We start from the raw sequence: 15597 nt of genomic DNA, 5'->3' as shown, positions 1-15597 counted from the left end.
GTGGCCAAAAACCTCTGTTTGGATAAATGGGAGGGCTTGGAATGGAAGGAGCACCATTTGAATTCTGGAAAAGTTGAGATAAATTGCGGGCACCATGTCACATTTGCAGGGCCCCTTGGGTACCTATACATTCGAAACCCCCCACAAGTGACTCCATTTTGGAAACTGGATTTTATTCGGCAGTATAGTAGCATTTTGAATCCACAGGTACTTCACAAAAATGTTGCTGTAGCAACAAATGTCTCACTTTTAGGCTATGTGGCCATGATCCAGCGACACGGCGTCTAGTACACAGTGTCAGCCTCCTGCAGAGATGTGAGTGTTGTCCACGGGAGAACGCAGCTGCCCATGCCCACGATTTGGGTTCAGGCCGCTGTGGAGCTCTATGCTACCTGCAGAAAACACTCATCTCCGCAGCATAAATTGACATGCTGAGGCTCGGGAAGCTGCGCCACAGGTCGGTTTATGCTGCGGAGAAGAGAAGTACATTGGGCATGAGATTTCTAAAAATCCTTCCACTGTGCTTCTACTGCACAATGCAGCGTTATGGACGCAGGGAAAACACTCTGCGCCCAAAATGCTGCAAATCCCGATTGTGGGCGCACAGCCTAAAATGCTACAATGGATGAATGGATAGATGTCAAACAAATATAACGTCCCACCCCCTGCATATTCTAAGCTGGCGCCCTTTAGTGCCTTTCATGTGGCACTAAAGGGTGCCTAGCCTTGTATTTAGCCCCCCAAAAAATTAATTAAAATAAACGACGTGGGGTCCCCCCTATTTTTGATAGCCAGCTAGGGTAAAGCAGACAGCTGTAGCCTGCAAACCACAGCTGACAGCTTCACCTTGGCTGGTGATCAATTTGGAGGGCTCCCCAGGCGTTTTTAAAAAAAAAAAAAAAAACGTGGGGTCCCCCCAAATTAGATCACCAGCCAAGGTGAAGCAGACAGCTGGGGTCTGGTATTCTCAGGGTGGGAAGAGCCATGGTTATTGGACTCTTCCCAGCCTAAAAATAGCAGGCCGCAGCCGCCCCAGAAGTGGCGCATCCATTAGATGCGCCAATCCTGGCGCTTCACTCCAGCTCATCCCGCGCCCTGGTGCGGTGGCAGACGGGGTAATATATGGGGTTGATACCAGCTGTAATGTCACCTGGCATCAAGCCCTGGGGTTAGTGATGTCACGGCATCTGAACAGATACCCGACATCACTAACCCAGTCAAGAAATAGAAAAAAATAAAGACAAAAAAAAAATTTATTTGAAAAAAAACTCCCCGAAACATTCCTCTTTTACCAATTTATTGTAAATAAATAAATTTCGGTCGCTGTAATCCATTTTTGAGGTCCCACGCCGTCTCTGGATCTTCTAGAATATGGGGGGCACATTCAGGGAACGTATCCCCCATTTTCTGGAAGAGCAAGCTCTCCATGAGCAGTGTGGGTGCAGTAATCTGAGAATACTGCACTCACACTGCCCCGGTCCAACCTAGGGCAGAGTGACCTGCAGTAACCTCATTCCAGAATATGAGGGGCACGCTCACAGAACGTACCCCCCATTTTCTGGAACAGCAGCCTCTCCATGTGAGGAGTGTGGCTGCAGATCACTGCACTCACCCTCCCCCGGTCCACAGTGGAGCCTGTGCATCAGCGACGTCAGCAGGATGCCTGCTTGCAGGGATCCAGCTGACAGCCGCTGTCTGCGCATGCGCCGCCAGCATTCAAGAGAAGGAGGCGGCGTGATCGCGGGGCCGGAGCAGGAGCACCAGCAGACAGGTAACGTATGACCGGGGGCTGGGGGGGGGGGGGCGACGGAGGGTGACGGGGGGACCTGGGGACAACTTTCTGCCGCATGTGACGTGTCACATGCGGCAGAAAGAGTAGGATGAATGCGGCCGCCATTTTCCACGCTCCGGAGGGGGGAGGGGGGAGGCGGCTCTGGAGAACCGGAGGGGGCTCCGGGGACCAGAGATCTCCGGTGTACCGGAGGAGGGGTCAGGGGGAGGACATTTCCCTCCGATCTGAAATGTTTGATCATTTCAGATCGGAGGGAAATGAATACAGAGCCGGCGGCGGCGGCAGTTTTCAGCGCGCGTCGGCGCCATCTTGGATTTTCCGGAGGGGGGGTAGGGGTGGTGGGAGGACTCTCCGGTACCGGGGGCTTTGGGGGCACTAGAGGATTATATTTATTTCTCATCTGACATGTTTGATCACGTCAGATGAGAAATAAATCAATTTTACCGGCCATTTTTTTTTTTTTAATGTTGTCGCCGGTATACGGTGTATACCGGCGATCGCATTAACGGGGTCCAAAAAAAACACCCCGATTCATAATCTTGGGGGTCTCAGCTACCTCCGGTAGCTGAAACCCCCGAGATTTTTCGTCACTGGGGGGCGCTACAAGCTTTTTCCGGCCTGACGTCTCAAGACGTCGGAACAGAATAAGTACCCTGTTTTTCCGACGTCTTGAGACGTTAGGCCGTCGCTATGGGGTTAATATGGCTGGTGGGCTCACATGAATTGTCCAGCTTGTGCCCTAAGTACTGTCAATTTCTAAGTATATTGTATATACCAGTAATCCAGTTAAAATTTTATATACGTCATGTTTGCATACATCTTAGCACTTACATAGTGATGTATTCATTTGTTTGTATATATAATCTGCATGCACTTGGGTTATCCCTTAATAAATCAGCTGATTGTTCTGGATCCAACTTTTCTAACTCTCGGGCTGACCCGAAACATCCATTCATTATATGAATGCTATGTTTCTCCTGCAGTACAAAGTGTCAGCCATAATTTCAGAAGTCTTAATTTCCGCTCGGGATTCCGAGATGGGACACCCATCCATGACATCAGTATGACATTAAAGGGCTATTTTCATCTCCAAGATCCTATCCTAATATTTACTATGTATAATAATAATAATATTAGCAAATGCCTCCAATTAGAAATGTATAGTTTTCCTGATATATCCATGTCTCTTACCTCATGTGCAGGGCATTGCAGCTTAGGTATCCATGGTTACAACCAAGAGCAACTAACTGTCACTATATGAGTGGACGGAACCATGGATATGTGGCACCCCTGAGGCTTCAGTACCTCAGCCAGAGGTGTGGTAATCAATTCTGGGTAAGAAGGAGGTCATCACTGGTTCATGCAAAGCACAACACCCTCACTCAGTAACACCTCATCAGACATGGCAAGGGCGTGATTATACCCGAAGCCAGGCTGGGGGGTCGAGTCATTTGAGTGGGAACATTCAGACAGTGGCCTTGTTCCACATATAATCTACAGGTGGAAGGACTTGGCCACAACTCGGGGACTGGTCCCTAGGCTAGAGGAGAAGAACCTACGTACTCCGATAGTAAAGCCAGCGGCTGAGGTGAATTCAAGCACTGAAGCCACACACCGCACACAAATTCGCTGGAAGGTGACCCAAAAGGACCAAGGGATGGAGCTTTACGCCACCCAACAGGGTCCACGGGCTCTGGCTCAGGGTTCAGTGAGCGAGGGCGCAAGGCAGGAAGACGACCAGGGAATGTACACTTAAGAAAGGTGCACTGGACTTGACCTCTGAACTACCTGGGACCAGCTGGAGCCCATCACAGTGAAACCTAGCACTCCAAAGGTGGTCACTGTCATGTTGTGTTTCCTTTGAACCTGCTACAGTGAGTAATAACCTTGAGACTGCATCCCTGCTGTCGCTACGTTATTCGCCTGCGCCTCCCGCCCGGCAACCCCCGCCATCGACTACTACTACTACCTCCATCCACCCTGGGGCCCAGCTCTACCTGTGGAGAGCTGCAACATCTAAGCTGCGTCACCATCTGCCCCAGAGGTCACCATCCCGCAGCGGTGGCACCCAACTTGCCACATACTACAGGTGGCATCACAAATAAACTGTCATCATCCCCTTCCTATTCCCTAAACGACACCGCCGGGGTCACGGAAACTGGGCCTTGCCACCGCGGCGTCCCAGGAGCAGAACTGCTGCCTTGTAACGAGTTACCCCAGGCCCCGGTGCAGGCGTGTCAGATACATTTGCTACAATGCCCTGCACATGAGGTAAGAGACATGGCTATATCAGGAGAACTATACTACATTTCTAATTGGAGGTATTTAAAGTCAGTGGTAATTTTACATTTGATCAATTTATATTAATAGGGTAGCATACTGGCTCAGTGGTTAGTACTGTTGCTTTGCAGCTATAGGTCCCCAGGGTCAAAGCCACCAAGTATAATATCTGAAAAGAGTTTGTTGGTTTCCACCAGGTACTACGTTTTTTCCCCTATATTCCAAAGATGTACGGATTGTCCAAGGGATGGCAGCTTACATAATTGAAGATAATGCCTCCCTGCTCTTGGGTTTATTTGTGCTCTTATTTTCTCCTTGCATTTGCTTTCAGCAGTAATATCTAGGACGCTAGAACATTGCAGCGACCATGTAATAACAGCTGACTATAAACACTACTATTCTTGCCTTTACTTACAGGTTTAGTGATGGGTTTGATCATACGTTATGCCACAAAATCAGAAGAGGAAGAAGATGGAGCCGTGTACGCTTGTGAGAGCTTGAAGAGCAACCCTACAACTCTGCTTATTAACGTCACAGCCCATGTTTATCAGTATGAGTACCGGGGAGAAATTAGCAAGCACAACATCAATAATGACCAAGGAAATGCCATGCTGCAAAAGGTAATGTAGGAGAGATCTGAAAAAATGCCTGGCATATGTATATGGAAGGCTCAGCGTATTGTCTTGGGTCTGGGTAATTAGTTCTTCTTGCCTGACTGGTCGAGTATGTCTTTAATTTTCTTCTGTAGCAGAAAATTAATGAAGGTGCGAAGTCTACACTTGTTGCCGAGAAGGGAAGGATGGAAGTGGAGGACCACCATGAATACACTTTGTGTAAAACATGGACCCGCTCACTGTACATTGCCCCTCATCAATAGATAATGGTCTTTAGTTACAATCTGCATGTATCTCTTCTATAGTGTATGACAGAGAAGAGACATTAATTATCGAGTTTTTTTATGTTTCTGTGCATATTTTAAGGTCATAGTCTTCAAGCTATGGCTCTTCAACTTTGGTAAACTACAACTCCCAGTATGCAGTGACAGCCTTTGAGAGGAAAGGGCCACTTACACGCTGCGACATCGCTAACGATATATCGTCAGGGTCATGGTGTTTGTGACGCACATCCGGCGCCGTTAGCGACATCGCAGCGTGTGACAGGCAGGAGCGACCTTAAACGATTGCAAAAGAGACAAAAATCGTTGGTATATGAGAGGTTGTTCATTTACCAAAAATCGTTGTCTCGTACGTAGTGAGGTTGTTCCTCGTTCCTGCGGCACCACACATCGCTATGTGTGACACCGCAGGAGCGACGATCACCTCCTTACATCCGTCCACCTGCAATGAGGAAGGAAGGAGGTGGGTGGGATGCTACGCCCCGCTCATCTCCGCCCTTCCTCTGCTATTGGACGGCTGCCGTGTGACATCGCTGTGATGCTGCACGAACCGCCCCCTTAGAAAGGAGGCGGTTCGCCGGCCAGAGCGACGTCGCAGGGAAGGTAAGTTCGTGTGACGGGTGTAAGCGATGTTGTGCACCACGGGCAGTGATTTGCCCGTGACTCACAACCGACGGGGGCTGGTACGCTCGCTTGCAATATCGGTACCGATATCGCACCGTGTAAAGTACCCTTTAGTCCATGCTATGAGTTGTTCAGAACAATTGGTGAACCGGTTTGGAGGCCGCTGCTTTTAGCGAAAATTCCATGAATGATCAAAATTACTTTTGAAGAATTCTTGTATGAGATATCAAATTTCTAGAGACTTTCTTTTCAATTAGTAAAATTGACTTAATAACAATTACTTTAAGAAGGATCCGGATATTTTATATTTAGCACAAGTGGAAAATTAAATCTAGAGGCTGTATGATAAAAGTCAAAAGTAAATTGTGGAATTTAATAATAAGAAATCTTTCATCTTTCTGTGAATGTTATCAATCAGTTTCCAAAATGTAAAAGACATGCCTGAAACAGCCTAGACATATATCAGCAATTCATACCGTTAGGCTTATTAAAGTACCAGACACTTTTATATACAGTGCCTTGGAAAAGTATTCATATTCCGTGAACTTTTCCAAATTTTTTCATGTTATACCCACAAACTTAAGTATATTCTATTGAGATTTTATATGATCTAGCAACACAAAGTAGCAAGTATTTGTGAAGTCTAAATGAAATGGTACATGGTTTTCTAAATATTGAAAAAATATAAATCTGAAAATTGTGAGATGCGTTTATATTCAGCTCCTTGTAGTCTCATAAATAAAATCCTGAGTGACCAATTGCCTCCAGAAGTAACATAATTAGTAAATTGAGTCCACCTGTGTGTAATTTATCCTCAGTATAACTACAGCTGTTCTATGAAGGCCTCAGAAGTTTGTTTGAGCACATTATGGATCAAACAGCATCATGAAAACCAAGGAACACACCAGACAGGTCAGGGATAAAGTTGAGTAGAAGAGTAAAATAGGATTAAACTATAAAAAAAATAGTCTAAGCTCAGAACATCTCCCAAAGTACTGTTCAATCAATCATCCAAAAATGGAAGGAATATGTCACACCTGTAAAAACTGACATGCCAAGCCAGGAGAGCACTAATTTGAGAAGCGGCCAACGGGCCTATGGTCACTCTGGCGGAGCCGGAGAGATCCACAGTTCAGGTGGGAAAATATGTACACAGAACCACTATTAGTCGTGTACGCCACAAATATGGCCTTTATGGAAGAGTGGCTAGAAGAAAACCATTTTTGAAAGCAAGAAGTCCTGTTTACAGTTTGTAAAAGGGCATGTATGTAACAGCTAGCATGTGGACGAAGGTACTCTGGTCAGATGGGACCAAAGTGGAACTGTTGGGCCGAATGCAAAACAATATGTGTGGTGGAAAACTAACACTGCACATCATCATGAAAATACCATCTCCACCATCAGACATGGTGGTAGTAGCATCATGCTATTGGGATGCTTTTTATAAGCATGGACAATGAAGCTGTTCAGAGCTAATGAGAAGATGGATGAGTTAAATGTAGGGAAATCTTGGAGGAAAACCTGTTACAGCTTGCAAAATACTTAAGACTTGGGTGTACGTTCAGCTCCCTACAGGACAACGATCCTCAACATACTGCCAGAGCCGCAGTTCAAGGCATATTATTGTGTGTGAATGGCAGAGTTACAGTCCAGACCTAAATCTCATTGAGCATCCATGGCAAGAATTCAAAATTACTGATCACAGATGCCTCCATCCAATCTTTCTGAGCTAGCTCTATTTTTTTCAAAGACGATTGGGCAAACTTTTCAGCCCTTACATGTGCAAAGCTGGTTGACATACCCCAAAAGACTTGAAGTAATTGCACGGAAAGGTGGTCTTATAAAGTATTGTCTCAAGTGGGCTATATTTAAATGCACGTCACAATTTTCAGATTTATATCTTTAAAATCTTTAGAAAATCATGTATCATTTCCTTTACATCTCAAAAATACTTGCTTCTTTGTGTTGGTATGTCACATAAAATCCCTATAAAATACCGGTACATTTATATTTGTGGGTGTAACGTGAAAAAAGGTTTGAAAAGTTCACAGGGCATGAATACTTTTTCAAGGCACTGTAAATTATTTTGGACTAGATTCTGAAGATGGGCATGGCTTCATGAAGCTCCTTTTGACTCTTCAGCTATTCCAGAGCAGTAGCCCAGGGAATCGGTGACCTCTGCAGAGGCCATCATCATCTACAGATAAAAATAAAGAAATCATGAAGTATAAAACGACTGCGAAAAATATTTAGAGAGAAAATAAAACAACATGGAAGAGAAAACTTTACAAGGGGCACAAAAAGTCTTTTGTTTTTTTTGTTCCTTAGTGCCAGCTGCAGAGTTGTAAGACAATGTCATGTTTGTAAGGATCCAGTTACTGAATAGACAATATAAAAATAGGAATCTTACATTGTGAGATATTGTGACCATAAACCTCAGCACTATTTATGCCATATCTGGGCAAAATTGTGTAGAATAAGCGCTCCACAGTTTAGTATTCTTTTTTCTAGAGACAGAAAAACAAATCAAAAGTTGACTGATGACGTTGAATGGTCAAAATATAACAAGGATGGTCCCATAAATAACATGACTTATCCACATGATAGGTGATCAATGGCACTTTTTTGCCGATTTGTCATGACGACCAATACGTTTTTGGTTTGTATTGCTATTTTTTTAACTGTCATCGACTGGAGTATTTTGGTCCTAAATAAATTCTGATGGCGTGTACTTGTACGAACCTACTATTTTTATTTGTTGGACTACTGAACTAGTTTTGTTGCTAACCTATAGATCTTTATTCGAGTTATTGTAATGAAGTCACTTCTTACAGGTTGAACAAAGAGAAGAGTAGTCAGGAAAGGGCTGGTAACAGGAGGACACGTATGGATACAAGGAGTACACAGAGGCGAAGTCAGGTCACAATCCTGGGGTCAGAATTCCAGGAAGGCACATAATAGATTCAGTGAGTAAACTGAAACATGGTCAGGTAACAGTCCGAGGTCTAAAGCCAGGAGGTCACAACAGGAGCAGGGAGCAGGCAGAGAAGAGTTAAACAACAGTCTGGGGTAAAAAAATAAAGATCAGAACTCTCGCAGACACACAGGCCAATAGAACCAGAATGTACGACTGGCAAGGTTCTGTGGGAGCTCAGTAAAGAAGCACATCAATTACCAGAAAAATAAAACACTTGAGCAATCAATCAACCTGCCAGCTCAGTAGCCCAGGAAAACACAGCAGAGCATCTCCTAGTGTGCAAGGTGCTCTGCACAGAGGAATCGTGACAGTTATAATGGACTCCCTTGTTTGTTACGGTCATTTGTTAGGTAATATGTATAGTTCTGGGTGAACGGAACGACAATGATGAGAAGTAAAGTGGGTGGTGTTAGCTTTTTCTATGTATTTTATTATTTTTTTTATTGTTTTTGTTGTAGATCATAGAAAATATCTTTCACAGTATAGCACTTTTTATTTGACAGTTTTCATCTTTATCTGCTGTAATAGTGAGAAAAGTTTTAAAGTGTAAAGGCTACTTTACACGCTGCGAAATCGGTCCCGATATTGCTAGCGTGGGTACCCGCCCCCATCTGTTGTGCGACACGGGCAAATCGCTGCCCATGCCGCACAACATCGCGCAGACCCGTCACACATACTTACCTGCCCGGCGACGTCGCCGTGACCGGCGAACCGCCTCCTTTCTAAGCCGTGCGGCGTCACAGCGATGTCACTGAGCAGCCGCCCAATAGAAGCGGAGGGGCGGAGATGAGTGGCCGGGACATCCGCCCACCTCCTTCCTTCCGCATAGCGGCCGGGAGGCAGGTAAGGAGAGCTTCCTCGTTCCTGCGGCGTCACACATAGCGATGTGTGCTGCCGCAGGAGCCACAAACTACATCGTTACTGCTGCAGTAACGATAATCGAGAATGGACCCCCATGTCACCGATGAGCGATTTTGCACGTTTTTGCAACGATGCAAAATCGCTCATCGGTGTCACACGCAGCAACATCGCTAATGCGGCCGGATGTGCGTCACAAATTCCGTGACCCCAACGACTCCGCATTAGCGATGTCGCAGAGTGTAAAGCCCCCTTAACCGTAGTTAAAAAATGTACAGAACTATAGGTCCCAGCCACCCCAGTCTCAGAGTCCCTTTTCCCGAATTCTCTCCCATCACCAGCAGAATGAATACGGTGGTGCCTGGTGACAGAGGCAGGAGCAAGTCCTGGAAGAGATGACAAGGAGCTTCTATATAGCTATTTTTGGAGATTAGCTACGCTTTTCTATTTCTGCAAAGTAGGATAATTCCACATCAAGTGGACCAGTTTTAAAAATCATCCCCACTCGACCTTCTCCGATTTTGATCCTTGTAGAGAAAAATGTGATCTTTCTAATGATATCAGAATTAATATATTTTAAGGGTACCCTTTTTGAGAAATTTGACCTAAAAATAGGTAAAATTCGGGTTTTTTAAGTTTTTTATCATATGTGGGTGTGAATATTTCCACAAATACATATGCTTTGACCGTGATATTGCAGCAATGCAAAGTCATGTAGATGTTTGGTGTACAGGGCAAAGCACCAGTTACTATTGGTTTTTGGTCTTGAGTTATATATGGGCAAAGTTAGGCATACATTTTATGCGAGGCGTTTTACAAGCTACTTTGACACAAAATTGCGGCCAAAATATTGTTTTGTCATAGCCGGTAATAATTTTATCGTGTTTAGCAGCAAAAGTTGAGCTAGTATGCCAAATGTCAGCATCATAGCCTGTATAGAACTCTAATGGCTATGTGCCAAAGTTTGCAAAATCCTCTTAGCTGAAGCCGCAGGCTTGGTGGGACCTCCAGTGAAAGGTCAACAGTGCCCAATGTATTTGAGAACTGGCCCTAAAAATTTACAGAACCTCTTTTCAAACATACATGTACATCCTTATAAATTTTCAGCAAAATCGGAGAAGGTCGAGTGGGGACCACTGGTCCACTTGACATGGAATGACCCAGCAGTAATGAAAGCAAAAGGTGGCTACTTTGAAGAACCTAGAATATAAGACATATATTCAGTTGTTTCACACTTTTTTGTTACGTATTTCATTCCACATGTGGTAATTCATAGTTTTGATGCCTTCAATGTGAATCTACAATTTTCAGAGTCATGAAAATAAAGCAAAGTCTTTGAATGAGAATGTGTGTCCAAACATTTGGTCTGTACAGTATATATATATATATATATATATATATATATACATATATCCTAATTTATTATTTAAATATTGCTCCTTCATCATCTCTCAGTCAGAATCTGCCGCCTTCCTAGCCTCGAGCCTTGTGTAAACTGCATGTGGTCTGATTACAGCGCCCGTCCTGTGGTGCTGAAGTTGCTGGCTGTGCAATACGTTAGTTTTGTAGGAAATGGTTATGAGACCTGCTCATCGCATGGTGTACAGAACAGACGAGGCTGCTGAAATAGCACTTCCTGTTTATCTCCACTCGCCCCTGGGTCAGCTATAGAATTTCTCTAACCACTGCTAAATCGACAGGAAGAAACACTGAATAAAGGAAATTGTGAGTGCGCTGAATGATTAAAGCTAAGTCACGTGTTTGTTTGTATGACTAGCAAATATAAGGGGATTCCCTCTTTACATACGTTTATGGTATTCATGCCCATCCTGTAGGACCCCACTATCCTGCGTTCATGGTCAATTCTGTTTAGTTTATGGTAGATACAGAAACAGACAAGAGAGTACACTAAGCACATGTCCCAATCGTGATGAGGAAGAGTGAACCTGCAGCTGAGGATATATCAGGACCCCTTATTCAGGGGAACGTAGGGAGTATCTGTCCCACATGTATAGCAGGACTGTCTGATGTGAAGAAAATGCATCCTATGACATCTTTATTATAAAGCTTGTACAGTATCGACCTATAATATGTCTCATTTTCTTACAGATGACTTTCGACCCTGAAGTTTTTTTTAATGTGTTGTTACCGCCAATAATTTTCCATGCTGGATACAGTCTAAAGAAGGTAAGAATGTCATTGTAGATTATTACACAGAGACCGAAGGCTGTATTTAACGGGTTTCTCTAAGAATACACGTTGATGGCCTATGTGATTTATTTTTCATTCTAGTGAATAAGAATGAGATCCACACCAAGTCACCTCAATAGTAGCGATGGGCGGACTCAGACTGTAAAAGTCCAGATCCGTGTGGGCTCAAAAGTACCTGAGCACAGACCCCGAGCTCAGAGTTCTCAGGAAACTCCGGGTAACAATCCGGGTCCAGTAATTAAAAAAATAAAGAAAGGGGAAAAAAAAGGGGAAAGCAGGTGCATTATACTTAAGCAGTCTCTTGCACAGCTGTACTCTGTTTCCGGGCCACTCATACTACTTCCAGGGCTGCTCATTAATATCATACAGATGCACTGCTTCTCCCTCCCACCAGCAGTGTCGGCGTCTTTCATTGATTGCAGTCAGACACCCCCCCACCCTGTGCGACAGCATGTCTGACTGCTTTCAATCAGAAGTGTTGTGTGCGCTTCTCTATTGGTGTGAACAGTGGCGTAACTAGAGTTTGATGGGCCCTGGTGCAAAATTTGGACCGGGGCCCCCCTCCACGTACACCGACACCTAGGGTACGGGATAATGACACTGACACTCGGGGTGCAGGATAATAATGCTGACACTTGGCTCTTACCCTCAGAACACAGCTTTCCCATGTTCTGATATCCATCTTGTCCTCGGCACCCAGCTTTCCCATGCTCTGCTATACATCATTCCCTCAGCACCCAGCTTTCCCATATCAGAGCATGGGAAAACTGGGTGCTGAGAGATGTATAGCAGAGCATGGGAAAGCTGGGTGCTCAGGGAAAGAGCCTTTTTCCCTCAGCACAAAACATTCCCATCCCATGCTAGTATCTTTCTCCACCCTCATATATAGTTCTCCAAATACTATAATGGCCCCCGCCTTCCATATAGTATAAATGGTCCCACATAACCCTTCATATATTAGAATACACCTCTATAGTCCTCCATGTATTATAATGCATTTTCCATAGTTCTCCATGTATTATAATTTACCTCATAGTTCTCCATATATTATACTGCACCACAGTCCTCCATGTTTTATAACACACCCTCATAGTCCTCCATGTATAAAGTAGCCTCCATAGTCCTCCATATATTATAATGTAGCCCCCATAGTCCTATATGTATTACAATGCAGCCCCATAAACCTTCGTATTGTATTATGCAGCCTCATACTCCTCCATGTATAATGCACCCATATAGTCCATGTATAAGGTGTCCTTCATATTTATTATGCAGCCCCGTAGACCTCCATGTATAATGCATCCCCATAGACCTCCATGTATAATGCAGCCCCATAGACCTCCATGTATCATGCAGTCCCATAGACCTCCATGTATCATGCAGCCAGCCCCCCCAGGGCCTCCTTGTGTCATGCAGCAACCCCCCAGGGTCTCCATATGTCATGCAGCCAGCCCCTTCCCTGGCCTCCATGAGTCATGCAGCCAGCCTCCCCCCACCAAGGCCTCCATGTGTCATGCAGCAAGGCCCCCCCCAAGGACTCCATGTGTCCTGCAGCCAGCCCCCCAGGGCCTCCATGTGTGATGCAGCCACCCCCCCCCCCAGGGCCTCCATGTGTCATGCAGCCAGCCCCCTCAGGGCCTCCATGTGTCATGCAGTCAGCCCCTCCAGGCCTCCATGTGTCCTGCAGCCAGGCCCCCCCCCAAGGACCCCATGTGTCCTGCAGCCAGGCCCCCCCCCAAGGGCTCCATGTGTCCTGCAGCCAGCCCCCACCAAGGGCCTTCATGTGTCCTGCAGCCAGGCCCCCCCCCCCAGGGCCTCCATGTGTCCTGCAGCCAGGCCCCCCCCCCCAAGGACTCCATGTGTCCTGCAGCCAGCCTCCCCGTGTACTCACTGATTTATAAAAAAAAATAAAAAAACAAGTACTCACCTCTCTTCTCCTTCCAAAGCAGCTCTGTCCTCACCTTTTCTTGTTTCACCGCTGCTCGTCCTCACTTCTGTCCTCGTTCCCCTGTGGCTCCGGTCGGCGTCCTCCTGCGCTCTGTACTCTCACCACACACAGCAGTCGCACAGGAGTGATGTCACCGCGCAGGCACGGGGAAAGACAGATGATGCATAGAGCGGCGCCGGCTGCTCTATGCAATATCAAAGCAGTGTGCGGTGACGGAAGCGCGGTGAAGAGAGCACGGTGACGGGAGCGCGGTGACGAGAGCGTGGTGACGCCACCGCTGACACCAGGCAGGGGGGCCCGGTGTCAGCGGCGGCGACCGGGTCATATAGCGGCTGCCGCGCTGCGTGGTCTGCGGCAGAACAGCGCGAGCTCCTCTCCCACAGAAAGGAGCTCGCTGCTGATCTGCTGGGCCCGGTCGCAATCGTTACGCCCCTGGGTGTGAACATATGCAAAAAAATTAAGAAAATTGGTGTAGGCTCCCCCCATATTATGATACCCAGCACAAATAAAGCATACCGCTACAGGCTGCATTCCCCAGCTGTATGCTTATCTTTTCTGTGTATCAAAATTAGAGGGACCACATGTGGCTTTTTAAAAAATATTTAAATAAATAATTTAAAAAAACGGAGTGCGATCTCCCCTGCCCAATTTTGATGCTCAGTCATGATAAAGCCAACAGCTAGGGGCTGGTATTCTCAGGCTGGGGAAACCAATGTGCTTATTGGCCCCCGCAACGTAAACATAACAGCCCGCAGCCTGCCTGGATTGTCATATCCATTAGATGTAAGACTCCCAACAATCCTGGAACTTTACCTGGCTCATCATGATTGACCTGATGCAGTGGCAATCAGGGTAATAAGTGGTTAAATGGAGAGGGTCTATGAGATCCCCCATTACTAATCTCTAAGTGAAAATAAATAAACGCAAACAGAGAAAAAATGCTTTATTTGAAATAAAATTACAAAAAACCCACCTTCTTTAACCCTTTTATTAACCCCCAAAACACCCAGGTCCGACGTCATCCACCCAAGGTCCCACAACGATTCTGGCTCTGCCACATTACTGAAGCGCAGCGCGCAGACATAGAGCTGGACCCCCTGCTGTGAGCTTCAGGCAGAGACTAAGCCGCACTATGAGCGGTGGCATCACTCAGGTTATTTGCAGTCACATCTGGAGGTTCCCACGGTCCTCCACCTGTGACCACAGATAACCTGACCTCAGGTAACCTCATTAAACTCAGTGACCTCACTGAGGTCATGGAGTTCACAGACCTGAAATCTCCTGGCAGAAAACCTCAGTTTTTTTGCCAACAGATGCAGATTTGGTGCTGAAAGTCTTACACCATATTTCTGCACCCAATCTGCACCATGTGGGAAAACAAAATCGCATCAATACCGCATCATAACGCATGTGTAGATTGGTTGCAGCAATATGGTGTAAAAATGTCAGCACCAAATCTGCATCTCTTTACAAACAAATTGCACAAAAACGGTTTTGACGCTGTTTTGGTGCGGTCTTCTGCCAGGAGGTTCAGATTTGGTGCTGAAATGATAGACCCTCCCCATTACTAATCTAGGACTTTGTCACAGCTGTGAGCTGTCATTAACCAATTATTATCCAGGGCAGTCGGGATGAGCCAGGTAAAGTTTCGGGATTGTCGCATCTAATGGATGCGACAATCCTGGGCGGCTGTAGGCTGTTATTTTTAGGCTGGGGAGGCCCAATAAGCATGATAAGCATGGCCCCCCAGCCTGAGAATACCTGCTCTCAGCTGTCGGCCTGTTGCTGTATGAGATATCTGTGCTGGTTATCATGATATGGGGGGACTCTAAGCTAATTTATTTATTTATTTATTTTTTCCACCATCAGAGACACACACACAGTGCCTCTGATTGGCTGCAGTCAGACACACTGTCACACAGGGTGGGGGCGCGTCTGGCTTCCACCAATCAGAGACACCGGGAGTGCCAATGGGTGGGGGAAGCAGTGCATATGTATGAGGTTAATGAGTG

The 15597-nt window shown here is 45.9% G+C and overlaps 1 protein-coding gene across 1 annotated transcript in view; it reads left to right on the top strand.

The window, feature by feature from the left end:
* SLC9A9 (solute carrier family 9 member A9) overlaps window positions 1-15597 on the top strand; it is a 1094760-nt gene that overhangs the window by 40829 nt on the left and 1038334 nt on the right. Inside the window, exons 2-3 of the mRNA XM_075340787.1 lie at window positions 4490-4692; window positions 11536-11613. Of these exons, the coding sequence (XP_075196902.1) occupies window positions 4490-4692; window positions 11536-11613 (281 nt within the window). The remainder of the gene's footprint in view (window positions 1-4489; window positions 4693-11535; window positions 11614-15597) is intronic.

Source organism: Anomaloglossus baeobatrachus, chromosome 3, assembly GCF_048569485.1.
Source record: "Anomaloglossus baeobatrachus isolate aAnoBae1 chromosome 3, aAnoBae1.hap1, whole genome shotgun sequence".
In the NCBI taxonomy this organism is placed as follows: Eukaryota; Metazoa; Chordata; class Amphibia; order Anura; family Aromobatidae; genus Anomaloglossus; species Anomaloglossus baeobatrachus.
Note: the sequence above shows the minus strand (reverse complement) of the source record. Positions and strands in the feature narration are given on the sequence as shown.